The 26706-nt window shown below is 42.7% G+C and overlaps 1 protein-coding gene across 1 annotated transcript in view; it reads right to left on the reverse strand.

Annotated features, from left to right (window-relative positions):
- Positions 1 to 14088: 14088 nt before the first annotated feature.
- Positions 14089 to 26706, reverse strand: part of TGM6 (transglutaminase 6) — a 48206-nt gene continuing 35588 nt past the window's right edge. The window contains exons 10-13 of the mRNA XM_072632397.1: positions 20118 to 20465; positions 16715 to 16869; positions 15607 to 15740; positions 14089 to 14603 (exon numbers count right to left, since the gene is read on the reverse strand). Of these exons, the coding sequence (XP_072488498.1) occupies positions 14450 to 14603; positions 15607 to 15740; positions 16715 to 16869; positions 20118 to 20465 (791 nt within the window). The 3' untranslated portion in view covers positions 14089 to 14449. The remainder of the gene's footprint in view (positions 14604 to 15606; positions 15741 to 16714; positions 16870 to 20117; positions 20466 to 26706) is intronic.

The raw sequence follows: 26706 nt of genomic DNA on the forward strand, positions 1-26706 counted from the left end.
GCAGACTTTTTCAGTAATCTAGGCAAGGAGTGATGAGACCCTGTACTAGGGTGGAGGCTTTATAAATGGACAAGAGGAGGAGCTCCATGCAAGAGAAAGGAATGCAGAAATGACAAGATTCATCAACTGAATGGATTAAGTGAAGAGTTGAGGATAATATTCACATGAGCTGGGTTACCGGGAGAACAGTGGCACCCTTGACAGTTACAGGGAACCCGAGAAGAGAATTGGGTTTGCGGGGGAAAGATAAATAAGTTGTTTTGTATATGCAATTTGAAGTGTCTGTGACATTTAGTTCCAGATGTCTCATTTGGTAGTTGATTTGGAACTAGGGCAGCTAGGTGGTTCAGTGGAGAGAGCTCTGGGCTTGAAATCAGGAAAACATCTTCATGAGTTTAAATGCAGTTCAGACCTTTACTAGCTGTGTGACCCTGGGTAAGTCACTTAACCCTATTTGCCTTAGTTCCTCATCTGTAAAAAGGAGCTGGAGAAGGAAATGGCAAACGAGTCACTCTAGTATCTTTGCCAAGAAAACCCCAAAATGAGGTCATGAAGATTTGGATATGGAACTATGGCTCAGGAGAGAGACTAGGATTGTATGTATATATGTATGCATGCATGCATACACACACACACATATATATCTGCAAGTCATCTGCATAAAGATGATAAAGGAACCCATGAGAACTGAGAGATCACCGAGTAAGATTGAATAGAGGTTACAGCCTTGGGTAGAATCTAGTTGAAGATCAGCAACTGGGTCATTCATACAGGTAGGAGAACCAGGAGAGAGTAGTGTCATGAAAACCTAGAGAAGAATGACTATCTAGAAGAAGAGCGTGAAGGACAGTTTCAGAAGTTGCAGAGAAGCTGAGGTTGATTATTGAGAAAAGACCATTCCCATATACACCAAAATATTCATAGCAGCACTTTTGCAGTAGCAAATAACTGGAAGCAGGATGGATGTGTAGCGATTAAGGAATGGCTAGACAAATTGTAGTAATGAAGGTAATGGCACATTGCCTTGCTGTAAGAAATGATGAATATGGTGACTACAGAGAATCATGGAAAAAGAAAAGGCTATTAGATTTGGCAATTATGAGATCGCTGGTCACTTGGCAGAGAGCAGTTTCAGTTGAATGATGAAGCTGGAAATCACACTGCAGAAGGGTTAGAAGAGAGTGAAAGGAGAGAAGTGGAATCACCAATTGTAGACAAGTATTCAAGGGTCAGAATAGTTCAAATGAAATTTTTTTAAATTAATTTATTTGTTCTCAGTTTTCAACAATCACTTCCATAAGTCTTAAATTTTCTCCCCCTCCCTCTCTGCTCCCTCCCCAAAATGACACGCAATCTTATATGGATTCTGTACATACAATCTTATTTAACACTTTCTTTTTCTTTTTTTTACTAAACCATTTCTGAATGCTTTATTTAATTAACCAGGGCAGCCTCACCAGAATAATTTTTGAAACAAATTATCTTAAATTACATTTGGTTTCAAAAACAATTGCCATATGATATAGTGGTATTCTTCAAGAACAGATCTATCTACCCAAAGATTTTATTTTCTGTCTTCCCAGTCCAAATCCAAAAGCCTCAAGTGACCCTTTTTTTAAAACAAAAAATTATATGTTTTCAGTTTTCTACAATCACTTCCATAAATCTTTGATTTTCTTCCCCTCCCTCCCCCCTCCCTTCCTGAGACGGTGTGCAATCTTATATGGGTTCTACACATACATTCTTATTAAACACATTTTCACATTAGTCATGTTGCATAAAAGAATTAAAACAAATGGGAGGGGGGAGGAGCCAAGATGGCGGAGTAGAAAGATACACATATGCTAGCTCCAAACCCATAGCCCATAAATTACCTGTAAAGAAGAACTCCCAACAAATTCTGGAGCAGCAGAAGCCACAGAACAACGGAGTGGAGGAGATTACTGTTCCAGAGAGACCTGAAAAACTGACCCGAAAGGTCCGTTGCGCCCTGGACCCGGAGCAGAGCCCAGTCCTGCCTTGGCTGTGCAGCACTGAGAGGAGCAGATCCGAGCAGGCTCCAGGGACAGAATCTCCAGCAGCCGCGCAGGTCCCTCCACCCACAGGTGACAAAGGTCAGTGAGAGAATCTTTTTGGGTGGCCGAGAGGGGAGTGGGGTGTCCCCATAACTCAGGTCCCCTCGGGAGGCAGCAGCAGAGGTGGCAGCGAACAGGGGCTCCCAAAGCAGTCAGGAGCTCGGATCCATTGTTGAAGGTCTCCACATAAACCCCCTGAGAGAACTGAGCCCCGTGTGGCAGCCCTGCCTCCACCTGAGCACCTGAACTTAATCTCAACTGAATAGTAGCCCCGCCCCTGCTGAAAACCTGAGGCTGGGAAGCAGCATTTGAATCTCAGACCCCAAGCACTGGCTGGGCAGATCTGGAGGCGAGGTGGGTGTGAAGAGGAAGCTCAGAAGTCAAGTCACTGGCTGGGAAAATGCCCAGAAAAGGGAAAAAAAATAAGACCATAGAAGGTTACTTTCTTGGTGAACAGATATCTCCTCCCTTCCTTTGAAATGAGGAAGAACAATGCTTACCATCTGGGAAAGACATAAACATCAAGGCTTCTGTATCCCAAACAGACAAAATAAATATTCAGTGGGCTCAGGCCATGGAAGAGCTCAAAAAGGATTTTGAAAATCAAGTTAAGAGAGGTGGAGGAAAAACTGGGAAGAGAAATGAGAGAGATGCAAGAAAAGCATGAAAAGCAGGTCAACAGCTTGCTAAAGGAGACCCAAAAAAATGCTGAAGAAAATAACACCTTGAAAAATAGGCTAACTCAATTGGCAAAAGAGGTTCAAAAAGCCAATGAGGAGAAGAATGCTTTAAAAAGCAGAATTAACCAAATGAAAAAGGAGGTTCAAAAGCTCACTGAAGAAAATAGTTCTTTCAAAATTAGAATGGAACAGATGGAGGCTAATGACTTTATGAGAAACCAAGAAGTCACAAAACAAAGCCACAAGAATGAAAAAATGGAAGATAATGTGAAATATCTCATGGGAAAAACAACTGACCTGGAAAATAGATCCAGAAGAGACAATTTAAAAGTTATGGGCCTACCTGAAAGCCATCATCAAAAAAAAGAGCCTAGACATCATCTTTCATGAAATTATCAAGGAAAACTGCCCTGAGATTTTAGAACCAGAGGGCAAAATAAGTATTCAAGGAATCCACCAACCACTGCCTGAAAGAGATCCAAAAAACAGAAACTCCTAGGAACATTGTGGCCAAATTCCAGAGTTCCCTGGTCAAGGAGAAAATATTGCAAGCAGCTAGAAAGAAACAATTCAAGTATTGTGGGAATACAATCAGGATAACACAAGACCTAGCAGCTTCTACATTAAGGGATCGAAGAGTGTGGAATATGATATTCCAGAAGTCAAAGGAACTAGGACTAAAACCAAGAATCACCTACCCAGCAAAACTGAGTATAATACTTCAGGGGAAAAATTGGTCTTTCAATGAAATAGAGGACTTTCAAGCATTCTTGATGAAAAGACCAGAGCTGAAAAGAAAATTTGACTTTCAAACACAAGAATGAAGAGAAGCATGAAAAGGTAAACAGCAAAGAGAAGTCATAAGGGACTTACTAAAGTTGAACTGTTTACATTCCTACATGGAAAGACAATATTTGTAACTCTTGAAACTTTTCAGTATCTGGGTAGTGGGTGGGATTACACACACACACACATACACACACACACACACACACAGAGCACAGAGTGAATGGAATAGGATGGGATCATATCTTTAAAAAATGAAATTAAGGAGTAAGAGAGAAATATATTGGGAGGAGAAAGGGAGAAATGGAATGGGGCAAATTATCTCTCATAAAAGAGGCAAGCATAAGACTTTTTAGTGGAGGGAAAAAGAGGGGAGGTGAGAGAAAAACATGAAGTTTACTCTCATCACATTCGACTAAAGGAAGGAATAAAATGCACACTCATTTTGGTATGAAAACCTATGTTACACTACAGGAAAGTGGGGGATAAGGGGATAAGCAGGGTGGGGGGCAGGAAGGGATGGCAATGGGAGGAGGGAGCAAGTTGAAGTCAACACTCTTGGGCAGGGACAAGATCAAAAGAGAGAATAGAAGCAATGGGGGGCAGGACAGGATGGAGCGAAATATAGTTAGTCTTACACAACATGACTATTATGGAATTCATTTGCAAAACTACACAGATATGGCCTATATTGAATTGCTTGCATTCCAAAGGGAATGGGTGGGGAGGGAGGGATGAAGAGAAGTTGGAACTCAAAGTTTTAGGAACAACTGTTGAGTGCTGTTCTTGCTACTAGGAAATAAGAAATATAGGTAATGGGGTATAGAAAGTTATCTTGCCCTACAGGACAAAAGAGAAGATGGGGACAAGGGAAGGGAGGGATGATAGAAGAGAGGGCAGATTGGTGATAGGGGCAATTGGAATGCTCAGTGTTTTGGGGTGGGGGGAGGGGACAAATGGGGAGAAAATTTGGAACCCAAAATTTTGTGAAAATGAATGTTAAAAGTTAAATAAATTAATTAATTAAAAAAAAAAACAACAATTGGGAGAAACCATAAGAAAAACCAAACCAAAACAAAACATAATAAAAGAGAAAATAATCTGCTTCATTCTGCATTCTAGTTCCATAATGCTTTCTCTGGATATGGATGGCATTTTGCCTCGATATCTTTGGGAATGTTTTAGGTCCTTGCATTGCTGTGAAGGGCTAAGTCTATCAGAAATAGTCCTCCCACACTGTGACTGTTACTGTGTATAATATTCTGGTTCTGCTTATTTCACTCAACATCAGCTCATATAATTCTTTCCAGGTTTTTCTGAAATCCTCCTGTTCATCATTCCTTATAGCACAATAGTATTCCATTACATTCATATACCACAACTTGTTCAGCCATTCCCAAATTGATGGGCATCCCCTTGATTTCTAGTTCTTGGCCACCACAAAGAAAGCTGCTATATTTTTGTACATGGAGGACTTTTTCTCATTTTTGTGATCTTTTGGGTATACAGTCCTAGAAGTGATATTGCTGGGTCAAAGGATATGCACATTTTTGTAGCCCTTTGTTTTGTATCGTAATTCCAAATTGCTCTCCAGAATGGCTGGATCAGCTCACAGCTTCATCAATAATGAATTAGTGTGCCAACTCTCCCACATCTTCTCCAACATGTATCATATTTCTGTTTTGTCATGTTAGCCAATCTGACAGGTGTGATATGGTACCTCAGAGTTGTTTTGACTTGCATTTCTAATCTATAGTAATTTAGAGCATTTTTTCATGTGACTATAGATACCTTTAATTTCTTCCTCTGAAAACTGCCTATTCATATCATTTAACCATTTATCAACTGGGGAACGACTTGTATTCTTTTAAATTTGACTCAGTTCTCTATATATTTTAGAAATGAGACCTTTATCACAGACACTAGTTGTAAAAATTCTTTTCCAGTTTTCTGCTTCCCTTCTAATCTTGGTTGCATTGGGTTTGTTTGTGCAAAACCTTTTCAATTCAATGTAATCAAAATTATCCATTTTGCACTTCATAATGTTCCGTATCTCGTTTGGTCATAAATTTCTCCATTCTCCACAAATCTGACAAATATTCTATCCCTTGCTCCCCTAATTTGTTTATAGTATCAGCCTTTATACCAAGGTCATGTACCCCTTTGGACTTTATTCTTGTGTATGGTGTCAGGCATTGGTCTATGTCTAGTGTCTGCCACACTATTATCCAATTTTCCCAGCAGTTTTTGTCAAATAGTGAGTTCATATCCCAGAAGCTGGGGTCCTTGGGTTTATCAGTCAGTAGACTGCTATATTCATTGAATACTGTGTCTTGAGTACCTAACCTATTCCACTGATCCACCCCTTAAATGAGGGGTTTTTAAGGTTGAGGGAGACATGAGTTTGTACGCATCAGGGAAGTAGCAGTAGACATGGATTGAAAATCTATGTGAGAGTGGGGCAATCTGCTGGAGATGGCAGGATGGAATAGGAAAGGATGCCTGTTGCAGTTTTGCCTTGTCAAGGAGAAAGGGCCACCTGTTCACGTGAGATGGTTGAAGGAAGAGATAGTGGGGCAAGACATTTGAGGAATGGGAGACACGGGAGAAGGGAGAAGAGAAAGATCTTGGTGAATATCTTCAATTTTATTCTATTTTTGTGAAGTAGGAGGCAAGGTTCTCAGCTGAGAGTTTTGGGGTGGGGGGCATTGTGTGAGACTGAAGAGTTATGAAAGGTTTGTAGTAGTTACTGTGGTGAGTGGGACAGTGACTCCATTTGGGAAGTGTTAAAAAAATTGTCTTGCAGCCATGAGGGTCCAGTTGATATTATGTAACAAATCTGTAGCGGATGTAGCACAGCTTTATGACATTATACTGGAACAAAGGGGGGCAATGGTGGAAGTAGTGCAAGGTTGGCACTTGGCAAAGTGTGGACAACAATATAAGAGGGCAAGAAGTGTAAGTGTAGAGGAAAGTGTAGAGTTGAACTCATCAAGGGGTGGAGGCAGATAAGGGAGAGTATGAGAAGAATGTGGTCAGTGTAGGGAGTGATGGTTTGGGAAAGAAGTGAGGGGTAGAGGACCACCATCCAGAAGGGATCCTAAGGATAGGAAAAATAAAAGATAATGATTAGACAATGGTCTTGAGTCAGCCCTAGAAGGCTGAGTTGGACTTAACGGTCAGAAAGGTGCCCTTTCCCTGGGAGCATGTGTCTACAATTCTTTCCCCCACATCCAACAAAGGGAATGGTTGAACTGCCCCGATTCTGGGCTCTAAAGTTCTTTCAGTGCTGTGATTCATATATAGGCCACTAGGGGGAAGCATGGGGCAGATGACTGGAGTGACCATCAGGCACTACTGGGTTATGAACATTAGCAGAATCACGGAATGATTTTGGACCTCTGGCATTGGCCCATGTGGCTCATAGCCATTTCCATCTGGAGGGGAGTCTCTCTACCCAGGTAACTGAGGACTGCCCAGAACCCAGGGCTCCTGGAAATTACCTGGAAACTGGGAAGGGCAAGTTGGCTTCTACTTGTTGAGGTTTCTGTTTCCACGTTGCTGGACCAGCTAAGGCTCAGCAACGAGGGTACGTCTGTGTGTACATGATAATAATGCACATTTACTTAGTGCTTTAAGGCTTTCAAAAAATTAGCAGCCTACGAAGTAGGTAGTGAGAGTATTCTTCCTGTTTTATAGATATGGAGCCTGAGGTCTAGAGGGCTAAAGTGAATTGCTGGAAGTTGACCAACTATTTAAATGTGCTAGAGTTTATTTTTGAACCCAGGGTTCCTGACTCTGAAGTCTCTTGCACTTGCCCTCTAGGATCATAGATTTAGAGCTGGAGAAGACCTTACAGGCCATTGAGTGCAACCCCTTCATTTTACAGAGGAGGGAACTATGTCTAAGAGAAGTTAAGTGTCACGGTCAGCAAATCTCTGAGATGGGATTTGTACTTAGCCCCTCCTGACTCCAAGTCCCTTCTAACCTCGATATCATGATACCTTTTACAAGGGAGCTCCTGTCTCATAGTCTCTTTCCCAAGTAAAAGATGAAGCAAGATCCTCAGCTGAGCGGTAGGGAGAAGAGGTGATAGGGGAAACCTGAGAAGAAAAGATTGGGAATAGTTCCTTTGGGGAGTAGGATAGAGAATTCATTAGAAATAAGGAGGAGAATGTCCATAGCAGGGCAAGTAGGATATTAAAGGGTCTTGAGATCATGCTAATTGTGCAAGGATCAATTGAAGGAACTGGGTTGTTTAGCCTGGAGAAGAGAATTAGGAGAAATAAGAAAGCTGTCTTTAAGAACTGGAAGGACTTTCCTACAGAAGAGAGATTTAACTTGTTGTGCTTGGCCCATAAGGCTAAACAAGGAACAGTGGAGGTTGGAAAGAAGAAGATTTAGGCCATTCATGTCAGGAAAGACTTCTTTACATTTAGAACTATCCCAAAGTGGGATAGGATGACTTAGAAGGTTGTAGATTCCTTTTCAATTGCAATCTTTAAGAAAAGGCAGGATGAGATTAATGAGTGTGTTGTAGAGAAGATCCTTGTTTGAGTATAGGTTGAACTAGATCTCTTTTGAGGTTCCTTTCAGCTCCAAGATTCTGTGATTATATGTCACTCTCTTGCTCAAAAACATTCAATGACTCCCTATTACCTACAGGAGAAAACATGAAATTCTTATCCCAGTATTTAAGCCCCTCCATAATCTAATGCCTACTTGACTTTCCATACTTTTCCTCGACTTTCCATACTTTTCCTCGACTTCCCTTTGGGTACTCTACATTCCTAGAAAACTGAACTACTAGCTGTTCCTTGAAACTGACTTGCCATCTGCCTCCTTCATATATTTGTGCAAGCGATCTTAATGGCATCCCCAAGTTGGCCACTAGAAGATGATTTTTTGGGGCAGTTGCAGTTCCTATGGCCCATCTACTAGGCATGGTGGCCTTGCAGTTCTCCTTGATAGAGGGAGCAGCCATACTGATGAAATCACAAATCTTTTGAATACTAAAAGCTCATGTGACACTTAAAAAGTTTACACAGAGTTCTTGCCTCACAACAATTCTGGGAGATCATTATAGTGTAAGGATTATGACTCCCATTTTACAAATCAAGGGGCTAAAGTCTAGAATGGTCAAGTAATAACCTCTTTGTTCTATGAAAATAATTTCTTTCCTCCAGTCTTCTGCTCTGGCGCCACTTTTCCCATGAAGCCTTGTCTCATTCTTTCAATTGAAAGTGATCTCTTTCTTATAGATTTTTCTCAGGCCATTTTTTTCTAGATCTTTTCTTTGTTTCCATCACACTCTTCCTTGTTTACATGCTCTGTCCACATTAATAGACTCTAAGCTTCTCTGAGGTAAGAGACTGTCATTTTGCATTTCTGTACTGCCAACAAGCACAAAGTCTTGCACATAAGTATTTCGAAAATGCTTATTGAATCAAATTTCAATAGTAACTGGGAGCATGTCTGGGCATGTGTCTAATAATAATGATAACTAGTTCACGTTTTCTATACTGCTTTATGGCTTACCAATGAATGCACATACTTGGGTATTTATATATATTGTGTGTATATGTGTGTGTGCACATGTGCTTATGTGTGTGTGCATGTATATACACATATCTTTGTGTGTGAACATCTCCATGTGGATCTGATTTTTTAATCCAAAGAAAGTTTGGATTAAATTAAATTAAATTTTGGGTTTCAATTCTTTCAGGCAAATAAGCTCTTGATACTCCCATGACCAAGAATCCACAAGTAGCTGAGAATACCAGGGAGTGTCTGCTCAGTGGGTCCCTGAACCAAGGAAGAAACTCGGGCTGCCCCCTGATGCGTCCCAAATGGACTTTAATAAGCTCCAGGATTGTTAATATTTTCCTCCTCCAAACTCTGTCCCCCTACCCCTATCCCCCAACTCGTATCATACCCACATCTCAGCATCAGGGTGGTGAGGAAGGAGGCAGTCTAGATCAGGGGTGGGGAACCTGTGACCTTGAGGCCTCTATGTCCTCAAGTGCAGTCCAAACTTGAATCCAAACTTCATAGAACAAATCCTTTTATTATGGGAATTTGTGAAGTATGTGAATATGTGAAGTTTGGATTCAGTCAAAGGACTCTGGTTGAACCCCTGGACTCTAGGTGAAGCTACAGCATGAGGGTTATCATTCTGAAATGGTCCCCTGTATTACTACAGACTGGGACAGAAAAGGAGCCTGGAGGTCTCTAAGAAAACCCTGCCACTCAGGGCTCAGCCTGTGATGAGCATTCAGGGTATGTCTGGGGTTCATCCTGTGACTAGAGTTAGGGTTCAGTCTGGGACCGAGCTAAAAGCTTTCACCAGGGTCAGGGCTTGGTCTGGAGTTGGAATCAGGGATCAGTCTGGACCCAGGGTCAAGGTCTAGTAGGCTATTTAGGCCAGGATATCCTATAATATTAGAGAAATCAGCACAGAGGGAGGAATGTATCTGTTTCACCCCACTGCTGTCCTGCTAATAGGAGTTTAGGCCCAGTGCTATTAGATCCAGTTTCTTATGGAGAGAGAGAAAATTTCCTCTCAGGATCTTAGATCTGTTTGATAGAACATTTTAATCCAAGATGTTTCTCATAGTCCTCAGCCTTACCTGCCTGACCCTCCCTCCTTGGTTGTCACTCATTTTCAGCCCATGTGACCCTTGCTCGTCCTAGCCTGTAGTGGAGATGCAAAAACCACACTCTTTGGGAAGTCCAAGTATAGTATTGGCAACATTGCTGACAAATTAATCCCTAGGCGCCAGAAAGCTGGGAGGAAGACTAGGGTAGGGCATGGGCAGGACAGGGCAAGGCAAGGCAGGGACTGGTTCCCAGAGAATCTGCCTCAGAATGCCAAATTTGCTGTTGGGTATAGTTCATTCTTTCATTGAAACTGGTAGCTTTCAAAAAGCAGAGTACTTGGTTCAAATTCCCTGCTGGGTATCCTTCCTGTTTTGCAAGTTGGGAGCAGGGCTGACCTTAGACAGTATAGGCTGTGGACAATGTGAAGATAGCCATTTTCCCACCCCAAAATATCTCCCTTACTGATGCTTAAATTGGCCCCAAGGGTAGAATGAGATATTGAATTCCCCTCCTTTGTAATTCTGCCTTGAACTGGGTCCAGCCATATACTCCGTGAACGGAAACCAGTTCAACCAGGGAACTAGGGTCCCAGAAAGTGGGAGGCAGCAAAGCATTGTCAACCTATGAGTTCAATGGCAGGAGGAATGTTTGTACCAGTTTGGTTCCCATTAAATCAACCAATATAACTAACTAGTTTAGAGATCTTTTACCTTGGGTTTTCCGCATCAGTCTGGTTTGGGAGAGGCCCAATCTGTCTCCCTCTGGCCCTTATGGCTAAGAAGATAGACCCATGGAAGGGAACTCTGGCCTCCCAGAAAAGGTAGATAAAAAGAATTCTAGGTCAATCATCTCCTTCCCCAAAAGGCTTGCTTTTAACCAACCTCCTATAGGATGGAATTATTCTGTGTCATTGCCAAACACAGCTTGGCCCTAATGTTTAGGAAGAGGCAGATTTGGGTTATAGGAGCAAGGAGTGTGTCTTCCTTATATTTCCTCAATGGAGTACCTGAAACTAGTATCTCTGCCCAGTGCTTAAATTCAGGAGCATCGACAGTTTTTGTTTTGTAAATAACCTCAAAAGGGAACTGGATCCTCAGTGCCCTAGTTGTCTGTGGCATAATCTGCCCAAAGCCTGCTTTCCACATGTCCCTCCCCAGTACAAGAAGCTACAGGATCTCCATTCCCATCAGCATTATGGCCAAGCTTCTCTTGGAGTTCAGGTTTCAAGGATTCCCCTCTCTTCTGACCCTGGTCAGTTACCAGGCCACCCCCTCCCCTCAGGGACTTCTGTGCTCCAGCCTTCCTGCTGTTTAGCCTGTCTTTCCTCTCCACATCTCCATCTCCTTCAAGGCGCAGCTCTAATATCCTCCATAAACCTTCACTGACCACACCCAGCCATACTCTTCTTTCTTTACTTGAGAGTAGTACATTTGTCTTCTTGAACCCCTCCAATGATGGAGAGCTCACCATGACATGAAACAAGCCATTACATTATTTGGAGGTTGGAATTTAATTGCTAAATCAGTAAATGAATACAGGGACTGAATTCCTATCTGAAGCCCTGTCATTGGTCTCAGGGTGCAACTGAGATTATTTTATTGGGATGCCACCTTCTTCCATGAAACCTTCCCGGAGACCTCAACTGAGAGAAAGATCTTCCTCCTTAAATTATCCTTGAGTTCTTTCTCTGGAGCTCTCCTTTGTTTCTATCACATGTTACCATATAGTGGACTTATTTATGTGCTTATTGTATCACTTCTAGAAGACTATAAGTTCCTTGAGGTGAAGAATTACATTAATTTTCTTTCCTTTTTTTTTGACGTATCTACCATGAGCATAGCTCCTTGAATGCAGCAGGGCCCTAATAAATGCTACTTGTGAAATGACTCTGGGAAGATTCCAGTTGGAGGATCCTCCCCTTCATTTCGGGAATTCAAGAGAGGGGGAAAAGCTGGAGGGTGCCAGCTATCAGCACAGCTGCTCCACATCTGTATTTGGACCCTGGGATTGTCAACCCAGCTGTTCTGCCTTGGCTTCAGAGCCCTGAAATCTGTTCAGCCTCTCTGGGTCTATGTGGGGGTCTTCACTGAAGGAAGGAAACACACTATCCTGGTGACTTGGGTGAACTTGGCCCCAGTGTAGGTTCTGCACAGCACAGTGGAAAACACTACCAGGGCAATCAAGAAGCTTGGGTTCTGTTGCTGACTCTAAGTGACCTTAGGCAAGTCACTTCCCTCTCTAAGGGCTGGAGGAGGTCATCTCTAATGTCTCTCCTAGTTCTGACATTTTTCTAAGGTCTCTTCCAGTGCTGACCTCTATTCTGAGGCTCTGGTATTTTATGATTTTATGAAGGGAAGTAGGAGAAAGGGGAGAGAGGTACCACTAGGGGAGTACTGGAAGTTCCAAGGACTAAGGCACTGAATTAGATATAATTTAAGCCAGAGTGGAAAAGGGCTGTGAGTTGAAATATTGCCTAGGTGAGTTGACCTCATGACACCACCTAATAACATGGCTGATACACATCCTGGCTCTCTACAAGGTGCCCACTGTGGGGGATTCTCTAAGTGAGAATGAGGCTGGTCTTCACCCGGAGTCACTTCCACCTCTGACTCCTCACCCCAGTCCACTTCTGTATGTCCCTGCCCAAGCCCTCACTTGTAGCAGTGGTACTTGCTCTCTCTCATTCCTAGTTATGCCCTGGGAGCAGTTATGGAAAGTGGCAATCTTTGGCGGGAGTGAGGATCAGAGGCTAATGCTAGGTGGGAGTGGTCATCCCTAGAGAGTGTGAGAGGCCTCAGGGAAAAAAACATACCATTATCCCTGTTCCCACTTTGTCAAATAGTATAGGGTCCATTGGACACCCAAGGAGCCCTGTGAAGGAAAAGTCTTTCCCAGTAGGGCAGTCTAAGGGAATATGGAGGATGGACCAGAGAGGGAAAAAGATAAACCTCTGAGTTTACCTACTTGAGCCTTGGGTATTTTTGGTGTCAGCTGGAGAAGCCTTCAAATGCTGGACCATAAGCAGACTCCTCCCTGACAGGAGCAGTTCTGGGGAAGAGCTGGTGAGACAAATATGAAGGTAGGCGGTATGACTTGGGGCTGGAGGGCACTTAAGGGTAAGGGAAGGAGTAGAGCAAGATGTGCTGGGGTGTGTCTGGAGGCAGTAACATGGAGAAATCCCTTTACCACAGGTTGGCCTTCAAACAGACCTTCATGTGGGAGCTGTAGGCAGTGAAGTTGGAGATAATGAGAATAGTGAAGATACTGAAAGTAGGATAGGCCCTGGAGGAGCTGCCCCCATTGCTCCCCCTGGTTTGCAAGATGACTAATGGAGACTTCCAATGTCCTTTTTCCAATTCTCACAAGTCATAGGGTCATGGAAGTTCATGAGTCCATTCAACCCACAGTACATCAGAGCCAACCAAAACCTTAAGATATAGAAGACAACGTCAGAGCTGGGGAAGCAGAATACAGAATATTGGGTTGTGGTGGGGCAGGTGAAGGGTCAAGGTTGAGAGGAAGGAGGCTCAGGGCACCTCAGAACATAGAATATCAGAGCTAGAAGGAGTCATAGAATATAGAATATCAAAACTGAATGGGATTTTAGAACCCAACCCCCTCATTTTACCTTTAGAAGGAATCTGAAGACTAGAGTGGGCAAAGAAACTTGCCCAAGGTTACACAATAATTTTATATAGTACTTTGTAAAGTTTTTTTTTTAAAGATGGTATAGTGGATAGAGTATAGGACTCAGTGTCAGGAAAACCTAATTTCCAATCCTGCCTCAGACACTAGCTATGTGACCCTGGGCAAGTCACTTAATGTCTTTGTGACTCAGTTTTCTCATTTGTAAAGTAGGGATAATAATAGTACCCTACTTCACAGAGCTGTTGTGAGGATCAAATGAGTTAATACATAAAATACTTTGCAAACCTTAAAGTGCTGCATAAATGCTAGTTATTATTATTTATATATATATTTTTGGTTTTTTTATTTAATTTTTAGTTCACAAAAAATTATTTTCTCTCCCTCCTACCTCTCCCTATAGGAAAAAAAACAAAACAAAACAAAATTCTTGTAACAAATATGCATAGTCAAGCAAAACAAATTCCTGAATTGGCCATGTCTGAAAATAGGTCTCATTCTGTACCTTGAGTCCATCTTAGTTCTCTAAGGAGGCCCATGATGAGTTAGAAGCTTGGCTTGGTTTAGAACTCAGGTACTCCAAGTTGAGTTCTTAGAACTAGAAGGTGGTGGACTATGATATGTGTCTCCCATCGCTGCTTCCCCAAATCCTTGTCAGCCTGATCACTTTGTGGTTGCCACAGCGATGACCAGGAAGCCTTTGATGTTTGGGAAGTGGGTGCTGATGAGATCCACCTGTAGCTGCCTGTTTCCACTTTTGTATGGTGTGATCTCGAACTGGACTCTAGCCCTCTCTTGGGGCTCCAGGGCTGGCACACTAGAACAAGAAGAAAGAATGAGGGTCAGACCTTCAGGCCCCTCTTGTCTCTAGGACTGAACAGTACAAACTCCTTTGCAATTAAAAACCTCCTGCAGTTTTCTGTGGCCTGTAATATGACCAAGTCCAAACTCCCCTGTCTGGTGTCTGACAGTCTTCACCATCTGGTTCCAATTTAACTCTCAAGTATCACTTCCTCTCCTCATCTCCCCTCTCCTATCCTACATGAACCTTCCCTCAATTTCAGACAGTCAATGTCTCCTCAAGATCCTTTTCTCACCTCCGTGGTTTTGCTTATGTGGTTCCCAAGCCTGGAATATTCTGCTTTCTCTTCTCCACTTGTCTACATCCTTCCCATCCTTCAAGGCCCAGCTAAGTCTCACCTCTTCCAGGAAGCCTTTATTGATTTTTCCAGCTCACAAGTTTCTTCCCCTAAGTTACTTTAGCTCTCACTGTGTGATAATAATAGCTTAGTTACATAGCATTTTATCATTTGCAGACCTTGTATTCATTATTTTTATAACTATGATCAATGGATATAGATCTGAAAGGGACCTTAGAAAGAGCAAATTGTGCTTTCCTCACAACAACCCTGTGAGTTAGGTGGTGTATCATTTATTCCCATTTTACAGATAAAGAAACTGAGGTCTAGAGAGTTAGTGAGTGTCTGATAAAAGATTCAGTCCCTAGTTCTTTGTACTGTATCACAATTCTGCCTCAATATACACCACCTCCTCCGATCTTCCCAATAAATTTTCTAGATGGGGAAACTGAGGCTCAGAGATGCTTGTACAAGGTCACACAGCTAATTTTACAAGGTAGACAAAAGTGCATCCTTTGGCTATGCTTCTAGGACTTTTTCTGTCTCTTCTCAGCCCCCACCCCCAACCAGGCCCGCCTGAAATACTCAAGGCAGTAGGGTGTTGCAGTATCTAGTTCCTTTCCCCTCCCTGGCCCTGGGGCCTCTTGTCCCCTCATCTCCTCTAACACCTCCTCTACTCACTCGATGTTGAGCTGCTCTCTGAGGAGCCCACTGCCCTCCATGATCAGCATGCAGTCATCTACCCGCTCAGACAGGGGGTTGGCAATCGTGACCTCCACAGCAAGAACTTCACCTACCACAGCAGGACCCAGCATCTGGAGGGGAAATACCATAGTAGGTTGGTCTCTGAACATTTGACCTCATTTCCCTCGTAGGCACTATCATCCCCGACTAAGTTTGGAGGCTCCCAAAAAGAGGAGTAGAATCTTAGCAAGATAAAGGAGGAGGGAATGGACCTTTGGAGGTCTCTCCCCACTCTACTCCATCTACCACTCAGTTATCAAAGTGATCTTTTTTCCCCTGGGGGTAATTGGGACAGGTGACTTGCCCTGGGTCATACACCTAGTAAGTGGATTTGAGGCTGGATTTGAACTCAGGTCTTCCTGATTCCAGGACTGTGCTCTATCCACTGTGCCACCTCGTTGCCCCCAAAGTGATGTTCTTAAAATATATATCTGACTATGTCATCTCCCTATTCAATAAATTCCAGTGACTCCCTATCACCCCCAGGATCAAATATAAAATCCTCTGTTTGCCTTATAAAGCTCTTCAAAACCTGACCCCTTCCTGCCATTCCAGTCTTCTTACACTATCCTCTTTTTCACATACCTTTTGGTTCAGTGATACTGGCCTCCTTGATGTTTCTCAAACAAGACAAGCTGGGCATTTTCACTGCTTATCCCCTACGCCCGGAATGCTCTCCCTCCTGGTCTTCACCACCTGGCTTCCTTGGCCTCCTTCAAATTTCAGTTAAAATCCCACCTTCTACAGGAAGCCTTTCTGGATTCCCTTTAATCCCAGTGCCTTCCCTCTGGAATTATCTCCAGTTCATCCTGTTTAGATCTTGTCTGCACATTGTTGTTTACATGCTGTCACCCCAATCAGATTGTAAGCTCCTTGAGGGCAGGGACTATCTTTTGCCTTTCTTTGTATCTTCAGCATTTAGCACAGTGCTTGGCATATAACAGACACTTCATAAATTTTTATTGTCCCTTTACCACCCACCACCCTTCACCCCAACAACCCAAGGCTCTTTTGGGAGCCAATTGGTCCCTTGGGCTGGTTTGACCTTGATGGCGATGAAGTCTTCCAGGGTAATGTCCTTCTCTATCAGGAGCTTCTCCCCTTTAGAGACCAGGCACATCGCAGCCACCAGGATCTTCTTGTCGTCTGTCAAGTCTTCTCTGTACTCTGAGTAAGAGATCTCCACTGGGATCCTCTTCTCTGAAAGAAAAATTGGAGGTTGCCACTTGGGCTGCCATTTGGGAGAGAAGAAATCGGGTACAGTGGAAAGAACTCTGACTCTGGAGTGAGAGGCACCTGTGGCTGTTCAGTCATATCCAATTCTTCACAACCCACTGGCGGTTTTCTTGGCAAAGGTACTGGAGTGGTTTGCCATTTCCTTCTCCAGCTCATTTTTACAGATGCAGAAACTGAGGCATATGGGATTAAGTGACTTGCCCAGGGTCACGCAGCTAAAGAGATCTAAGACTACATTTAAACTCAGGTCTTCCTGATTCCAGGCCCAGAACTTTATCCACTAGAATCAGAAGATGTGGGTTCAAATCCTGCCAAGGTCTTTCACTACCTGTGAAACAAGCTCAATTTGAATCCTGAATTGGTTACTTATTACCTGTATGACCTTTGTTAAGTCACTCAACCTCCATACACCTCATTTTCTTCATCTGAAAAGTGAAGGGGTTCAACTAGATGTCCTCTGAGATCCCTTCTAGCTCTATATTTATACCTTAGAATCATAGGATTAAAAGCTAGGAAGAATTCTTATAGCTCTGCTCTAATCCCTTCATTTTTACAGATGAGGAAACTGAGATTCAGAGAGGACAAAGTACTTGCCCATGGCCACCTGGGTAGTAAGTGAGAGAGTCAAGATTCAAAACAGATCCTCTATCATGCAGAAAGTGAGCTCAGATCCTCTGAATTCAGAGCCAATGATCTTCCTTCTCAATGTACATATTATCTCCCTAACTGAGACACAACTTTGCTGATGCATATACATAAAATGCATAAAATATTTCTGCATTTTATATTTTTATCTATTTCTTTTATATTTATGTATACATTTATAAATTTTAATTTGTAATACAAATATAAATTGTAATGTATAGTACAAATACAAAATATATTTATATATATTTATAAAATTTTTTAAAAATTTAAAATAGGCATTTTAAAGGATTATAACTTCTGTGCAGAGATCACATAGTTCAACCCCCTATCATTTAACAGATAGGGAAACTGAGGCCCAGAGATGCGAAGTGAGTTTCATAAAGTCACAGTCAAATTAGTCACTATACATCTATTAAGTACACAGGATGTGCCAGACACTGTGCTAAATTCTGGGAATATAAAGAAAGACAAAAGACAGTTCCTGCTCTCAAGGGGCTCATAGTCTAATGAGGGAGACAATATGAAAACAAACTATATACAAACGTGGTATAGACAGGATAAATTGCAGATAGTCCACAGAGGGAAGATGCTAGAATGAAGGAGGATTGGGAAAGTTTTCCTCTAGAAAGTGAGATTTTAGCTGGGATTTGAAGGCAGCCAGGAGGTAGAGATGAGGAGGGAGATGAGGAGGCATGTGGCATGTCAGAGAGGATGCCCAGAGCTGAGAGATGGAGTGTCTCACTTGAGGAGTAGCATGGAGGCCAGTCTCACTGGATTGATGAGTATGTGGTGGGGTATAAGGTTAAAAGGACTGAAGGGAAGGAGGAAGCCAGATTCTAAAGGGCTTTAAAAACCAAATAAAGTGGCTTTTATATTTGATCCTTCAGGTGAAAGGGAGCCACTGGAATTGAGGGCTGACATGGTCAGACTTGCTTTGGAAAGGTCATGGAGGATGGACCGAAGTGGAGAGAGACTTAAGGCAGATGGACTCCCTCCCACCCCATCCCTCCCAGCAACTACTGCAATAGTCCATCATCAGAGGAGAGAAGGGTCATATATACTAGATTGTATAAAGATAGACTAGACAGAACTTGGCAACTGATTGGATATGGAGGGTGAGCAAGAATGAGGAGGTAAGGAAGGCACCTTGGTTATGAGCCTGAGGGTCTGGGACATGGTGGTGCCCCTTGTAGTCATAGCTACTAAGTCTCAGGGTGTGGACCCAGTTATTCTGAATCCAAACCAATGTTCTTTCCCTTGTGCCATGATACTTGTAAAGACAGACCAGAGACATTATTTGCTTGACCCACAGGTGCTCCCATCATTAGAGGAGCTTACTGTGGAGGCAACCAGGCTATAGGGGAAGAGAACTAGACAGAGAGTCAAGAGACCTGGGTTCTGGCACTTTCTAGTTGTGTGACTGTGAGCAAACTCTCTGACTTCCCTAAGGCTCAGTTTTCTTATCTGTAAAATGGGGAGAGTAACATTTGCACAGAGCCATAAGAAGGAATTTAAAACCTAGAGAAAGGAAAGCTACCAAAATCCTGTATTGTCACCAATTATTCCCCTCCATGTGGTCTTCAGTGAAACAAGGTAGTTCTTCATTTCCCATCCCATACTTCCATATCTTTGCTCCCACTAAATTATCTGTGCTAGAGTGTACCTCTCTTCTTCCTGACTCCCCACCCCACCCCCGCAAACATGCATCACCTCTGCCTGTTGGATTCCTATAATTTCTTTAAAGTTACCTTCTCCAGGAAATTTTCCTTAATTCTCCCCAATGTGAGCTCCTTAAAGGCAAGAATTGTTTTTGCCATTTTTTTATCCCCAAGATTTAGCACAATGCTTGGAATGGTGAACATTTAATTAATGCTTGTTGACTGATTATGTCTATGTTATACAGTCTCTCCCTTAGTGCCTAGCAGGGTGCTCTGTATCCAGTAAGAACTTCATAAATTTTTGCTTAATTCAAATGAATTATATCTTGAGTGCTTCCGGTGGAGTCTGTCCTGTCTAAGTTTAACTACATGTAAGATACAGTCCCTGCCCTTAAAGGAGGGTTGGGATAGAAAGAGTGATGGCCATGAAGTCAGAGTACCTGAGTTCAAATCCTGCCTCTATTATTTCTCTCCAGGTGGTCATGAACAGGTCACTTACATTTTGGGGGTCTCAGTTTCCTAAGCTCTAAAACAAGTGAGTTGGACTAGAATTAGATGCCCTCTAAAGAATTCTCTTCTTGATCTAAAAGCTACGGGCCTCTAAGGAGATAACCCATTTTCTCTGTTTGAGTCTTTCCTGTCCCCAAGGCTTGGATTGAGCACTGGCTCTTTGAAGAAGTCTTCCCAATCCACCCTAATTGAATCCAAATGAATCCATTACTAAATGATTGGAGCAGGAAGCTCAGGTTCACCTTGTTCCTTCCCTCCCTCCTACCCCTACCCCCACCCCCATCACTGCCCAAAGGGGAAGATATCCCCCATGTCCCATTGACCTCTCAAGGTCAGACCTGGATGTGCACTGAGACCTTTCACTCAGATCAGTTCTCCTAGAATAAGGGAAGTTACCTTCTTCAGGCTCTAGTTTAATTGAATGGGATTCATGCAGGATCTCAGCCACTGGTCTCCGGGTGTAGAGGATGGTGGCTGCACTCAGGTTCACCTTGACCCTCAGCAGGCGAGAGGTCAGGTTGGTGAGGCAGATGGCCAGCTTGATGTCCTGGCCGATGACAGGTGGCTCCAGCAACTTTAACTTCCCCATGATGTTGGGCTTCTTGGCTGGTTCCAGAATGTCATCCCTCCAGAAGGCCCAGCCTCGGCCACTGGCCCTCCGGATCCTGTCTCTCCTCCCGGAGGCTTCCACCCCAAAGAGCTTCCTCACTGCTTTCCTGTATACCTGCCTTTCCTTCCGGGACCCTGAGGGTAGGAAGAGAAAGGCTATTATTAGTATGGGTCTACTTCCCCAAAGTGGGGGCTCTACAGACAGTTTGTCTCAGAAGGGATGGAACAATCTCCCTTAAACCAGCTGGTCCATCCTCTAAAGGTCAGGTCATGGGCAAGCCAGGATGAAGGTCAGACCCCTAATTCTCCCTTCCTTCCTCCTATCCTGCTCCCCCATATTTTGCCCAAATCCAAATACCATACCCAATAGATCCCTACCCAAACTCAACCCCCTCTTCCCCATCCCCCTGACATAGCCTGTCATTCTCTACACTCTCTCTATGGGGATTTCTTCAATTTCAAAGGGTTTAATTATTCTCTCTGTAGTGGATTCCAGTGCTTTAAATGAAGTCCTAGCTTCTCTCCTGAGAGTCTCACATCACTAACCTCTACAGGACATTCTGAACTGTCCGGAGATTAGCCTCGTACATCATAAAGCACTTAATAAATGCTGACTCGACATCTCATAGGCACATCAAACTCATAAGCAGAACTCATATTCTCCCCAAAGTCCTCTTCTGACTTCTCTATGTCCATAAAAGAGCCAAAGCCTTTCTAGTCACGAAAGTTTTCAACCTTGGAGTTGTCTTTGACTTCCCTGTCACCCTAGGTATCTAATCATTTCTGCTTCTGTGCCATTATTCACATCCATCTCCTTTCTGCTCCATATGACCCTGCCTTAGTTAGGCACCCCATCCTCTCTCTCCTGGACTATGGCAATAGCCTTAGTTAGGGCTCCCATCACCTCTCTCCTGGAGTTACAATAGTAACTTAATTTGTCTTTTTGCCAAGATTGCCATCTATAGATTGTTCAGCCATTCCCCAATTGATGGGCATCCCCTCAATTTCCAATTATTTGGCCACCACGAAAAGGGCTGATATTAATATTCTTGTACATGTGGGTCCTTTTCCTTTTTTCATGATCTCTTCGGGATACAGACCCATCCTCCGCACAGCTGCCAAAGTGAATTACCTAAACCATGCTGTTCCCTGATTCAGTAAACTTCAGTGGCTTCCTATTAATTCTAGAGTCAAATGCAAATCCCTTTGTTTGTCATTTAAAGCCCTGTTTTAAAGCCTGGCTGCAAAATACCAGTCCAAACTTATTATACATTACTCTCATTCAGGCCATCTTTGACCCAGTCAAATTACCTTCCTTGGGATTCCCTACACAAAACATCCCTTCTCCAGCCTCCATGCTTTCTCACAGGCTGGCCCCCATGACTGCATTACAGTCTTCCTCTTCTCCTCTGCCGCTTAGAACCTCCAATTTTCCCCAAAACAGAGCTCTGTCATCTTCATGAGGACCTTCCTGATTCCCTCAGCTTTAGGGTTTTTCCCACCAAATTACCTTGTATCTTCTTTTAGCATATATTTTGTATACATTTCTATGTATGTGTTTTACCTTCCTCTAGACCAGAAATTCTCAAACTTATTTGGTCTATCACCCCCTTAAAAAAATTACTCAATACTCCCATGGGAATCTACTTTCTTTAACTCTATAGTGGTTTTTTGAAATTTGCATCATTTAAAAAATCTGTATAAAATTTTTTTAATGATGCATCTTAAATTTAATAATTTATTGTAGATTTGTGGTCTTTTCCCTGTACTGAAATTTTGATGATGCAGCATTGTGTCATGTAACCATATAGTATCATATTATAAACAAATCATTATGCACACACATTCCTGTCAACGTGTGCTGGACTTCCCAAAAGTGTGTGGGTGACCTGCAGACCTGCTAACACTTGCTTGTTAAGACCTGCTGGGGAACTTGACCCCTAATCAGTTATAACTTGAATTTTGTGTGTTTATTTGGAAAATAAACCATGACTTTAACTCTTATACCAAAGATGAAAAATGTAAAATGTTTTTTTCAAAATTTGCTTCTTTTTTCCTTATGCTTCCCCTGCCTCTTATTTTTATTCAACACCTCCCAACTGAGACTACTACCACTCCCCCCATTATTCCAGCATCCCCCAAGGGGTGGTATCTCCTACTTTGGGAACCTAAGCAGCTAGATTGTAAGATGCTTGAGGGAAGGGATTATTTTACTTCTCATCTTTGTATTCCCAGAGCCTGGCACATAGTGAATATTTAATAAATGCTTGTTGGTTGATTAAGAGTCTCTCTCTCTCCCCCCTCTCCCAAGTTATCTGAGAAGGAGGGAAATTTTTCAAGGTATTTGCAGAAGTGAGATTTCCTTTCTGTCCTCTTGATACTTAGAGTCAATAATTATGACTCATTCATTGAGCCCTTCAAAGTTTGGAGTAAAAAGATAGTAAATTAGCCTCTTTTATCAATGGAAAAACTGAGACTCGGAAGGGGTTCAATGACTTGCCCAATGTCACACAAGAAGTTAGGACAAGCTAGGTCTTCTGACTCTAGGTCCAAGAAACTGTCCATTGGACTATGCCTAGATGTCTTTTTAAGGCAGCACCCATTTCCTTTCTTTCTTCCAAGTTAGTGTTGGACAGGGTTAGGGGCTGGGTGGAGAACTCACCTTTTTGAGTTCCACAGTAACCATGGGGCAGCACAGTGTAGTGGAGAGTGGCCTGTACTTTGATCAGAAGGCATTAAGTTTGAAGTCTTATTTTGAGATGTTTACTTGCTCTGTGACCCTGGGCAGATCATTGACCATTTCTGAGACTTCTTACTCAATAGAATAATTTTAAAGAACATACACTGCAAACCTTAGAGTTCTTTATAGATGTGAGTCCTACTCACTTGATTACCTAGTGTCTCAGTCACCTTGGACAAATCACAACTTCTCAGGGCCTCAGTTTCTCCCTCTGTAAAGGATGTGAGCTGCACTAGATTGATCTCTAAGGTCCTTCCCAGTTCTAAGGGGTGTGATTCTGGGTCACCGTCGCTGAGGAGAAGAGGGAGCAAACAGCAGTGACTGGGGCTGCATCATTATCCTCTGTGACTGTGACTCAGCCTTCATTCAATCTAGCAGCTTAGCCATACCGGTGGTTGTCTCTCTATAGATCTTACCAAGCAGGATTCTGTTCAGATGGAGTTTGTTATAATTTGGAGTCAGTTTGTTTAGAAATTGTTAGAGCTAAGAGGAACCTTAGAAACCATTTAGTTCAATCCCCTATTTCACAGAAGAGGAAACTGAAGGTTTGTCTAATGTTGTCACACTGCTGGAGATCCGGTGAAGCCAGATTTGAGCCCTGGTCTTCTGTCTTTGGCTCTTTCCATTACTTCAAACCTCCTATTTTTATATGCATAAGGGCTAGTCTGTCACTTTGACGAGACTGGAAAGGAAAACAAGCCCTTATCATTTCAGAAGGCCTAATCTCTAATGCCCCATGGGGCCAACACCCACTTCTTTCCAAGGTTCCACTCTCCTTTCCTCCCACGCTGAGGAAGAGACCTCATATCTTCTTGCCAGTAGCTTAGGGCATGATTGTCATAAATCACTGTGTTCCTAGCATGTTCCCACTCAGTGCTAGTGCTGACAGATGCCAACCAGGCATAGCTAGCACTGAGCTGGCTCTAGCACAGCATGCCCCATTGCCTGCAAAGCCAGAGTTGTTCAGGAGCCAAATTTAGGGGTGGTGGTGGCAAAGAATAGTCTCTCCATGATTCTTGGTGGGAACTGTCTAACCATTTAATAATGTGTGATCTGTGTTTGTTTTTTAAAATAAAGCTATATAAAATTTGTGGATTAAATAGAGTAAATTTCTAAATTAAAAAAAAATAATGCATGGTCTGGAGATGGGACTTCAAGCAGGTTCCTTTGGTGCTAAGAGGAAGGAGTTGAGGTGAGCCATGACTCAATCTGCCTGGATGGAGCTTGGTTAATATGCTGGACCCACACTTATCTAGTGCCTTAAAGTGCAAAATGCTGGCCCTACATTATCTCCTTTGATCCTCACAACCATCTGGAGTGGAAGGTAATATTATTATCCCTATTTTCCAGATAAGAAAACTGAGGCAAAGAGATTAAGTGACTTGGCCAGGGTCAGTGTTTGAAGTCAAATCTTTCTGCCTACTTTACACCACCTAGCTTCCTGTATTTACCGCCCACCTATCTGACTAATGAAAGGACCATGCCCAAAGCTCCAGAGGAGGTCAGGAGGAAGGACTGTCTTTGAAGCAAGAAGAAGATCCAGCAGAGAGTGGGTCTCCATGGCCTGAGAACAGTAGGGACCAGATTTCCTTTCTTCCTGAAGGCAAGCTGGCAGCTGCTTTATATCTGAGCTAGGCCCACATGCTAAGCAAATAATAACTCTCATTTCTCTAGTACTTGAAGGTCTACAAAGCATTTTCCTTACAAAACTGTGAAGTAGGTGGTGTAAAGATTACTACTGTTTTACAGATGAAGAGACTGCCTTAGAGAGAGGATATGACTGGTAAGTCATGGACACAGAAGTAGCCTCAGAATTGGGGTCCAAACCCAGGTCTCCTGTCTCCAAGTCTAGCATTCTTCCCCATACTCCTTGCTGCTTCACAATAGGGGTGTGTGTGCACCCACGTGTGTGTGTACATATGTATGTGTGAATATGTGTGTATGTGTGTGCATGTATGTGTACGTGTGGGTATATGTATATGTATGTGTGTGCATGTATGTGTACGTGTGGGTATATGTATACGTATGTGTGTGTGTATGTGTGTGGCTAGATAGACCAAGGAGTTTGTCCATCATCTATGGCCCTTATCTTAGGACATTTTTGGACTCTGTCACTTCATAATTTTGTCCTTTCTCATTTGGTCTTATAGCAAACAATCAATAAGCATTTATTAAGCACCTGCTGTATGCCAGACACTATGCCAAGTAAACATTTTCAGTATCAAAGAAGGCAAAAACCAGCCCTTGCCCTCAAGGCAAGACCTGAATTTCTAACATGGGAGACGCGTATAAATAAGTATACACAAGACACACAGTGAGCGGAGGCTCCAGCAGGTCCCGACTGCAGAGGTGTACAGAGCTAGGTGGGGGCGGCGTAGAGAGTGCTAGACCTGGAGTCAGGAAGACCTGAGTTCAAATCTACCCTCAGTGTGCCCCTGGGCAAGTCCCAGTCTCTGTCTGCTTCAGTTCCTCCCAGGGTTGCGGTCACAATCCTATGAGACAGTAATTGTAAGGTGTTTGGCACACTTCATAAATGTTAGCTATTACTACTTTGTTTTCTTTGCCAAGGAAAATATCCTCGGGATTGAAAAACAAAAGCAAAAAACAGAAGTAGAGAATAAGGAGTCCGAACCCAAAGTAATTAAGGAGATGGTAAGAGCTCTTGACATATTCAGCTCCATTGACCCAGATGAACAATATCCTTGAGTACTAAAAAAAAAAAGAAAGAAAGAAAAAGAAAAACTCCAACACCCTGGCAGATGTGATTACTTCAGTACTGTCAGTGATTTTTAAAATACTGTGGAAAGTGGCAGTGATGCATGCTAAAGGACTGGAGAAAGGTAAATGGGAAGAGAACTGAATCTGTAAACCATTAAATCAGGGAGGGAGATATCCATTCCTGAAAAATTCTAGAACATATGATTAAATGCATTATTATTCATTATTGAATTAATTAAATTAATTATGGCAATTATTAAACCTGTTACTAAAGAGGTTGGCAAAAGGTGAGCTATAACTCTTCTAGAGATCAAAGACATCCTCAAAAAGAGGAAAAGGTGCCAGATGTACAAAGATATTTATAGCAGCTCTTTTTATAGTAGCCCCAAACTGGAAACTGAGAGGTATGTGAGGGGGAACAGCTGATCTGTAATGGAATATTAGTGTAATGGACTATTTCAGAAGACAGTGGGAAGACCTCTATAACAATATAGAGCAAAGGGAGTAGAACTACCCGAACAAGTTACATGATGACAACATTATGGAGAAAAATAACTTGGAAAGACTTTGGAACTCTGATCAGTACAATGATAGACATTGAGTCCAGAAGACTAAAGATGAATCATATCATCCCACCTCCCACTACCTACACACATCCTGCCTGAGAGGTGATGGATTTAAAAGCCAGAATGAGACGTGCATTTTTGGACATGGCCAATGTGGATATTTGCTTTGCTGGACTATGGGAATTTGTTGTAAAGGTTTTTTTTTTTTTTTATTGCTCAGTGGCAGTGGGGGTAGGGGCGGGGCAGGGATGGGAAGAAATGATAGTAATTGCTTGTAAAATTAATTTTAAATTATTTTTCTAAAAGAAAAAAAGTGACTACATATAACTAGTCTGGCTTCATAAAGAACAGG

Source organism: Notamacropus eugenii, chromosome 1 (assembly GCF_028372415.1).
Source record: "Notamacropus eugenii isolate mMacEug1 chromosome 1, mMacEug1.pri_v2, whole genome shotgun sequence".
Classification (NCBI taxonomy): domain Eukaryota; kingdom Metazoa; phylum Chordata; class Mammalia; order Diprotodontia; family Macropodidae; genus Notamacropus; species Notamacropus eugenii.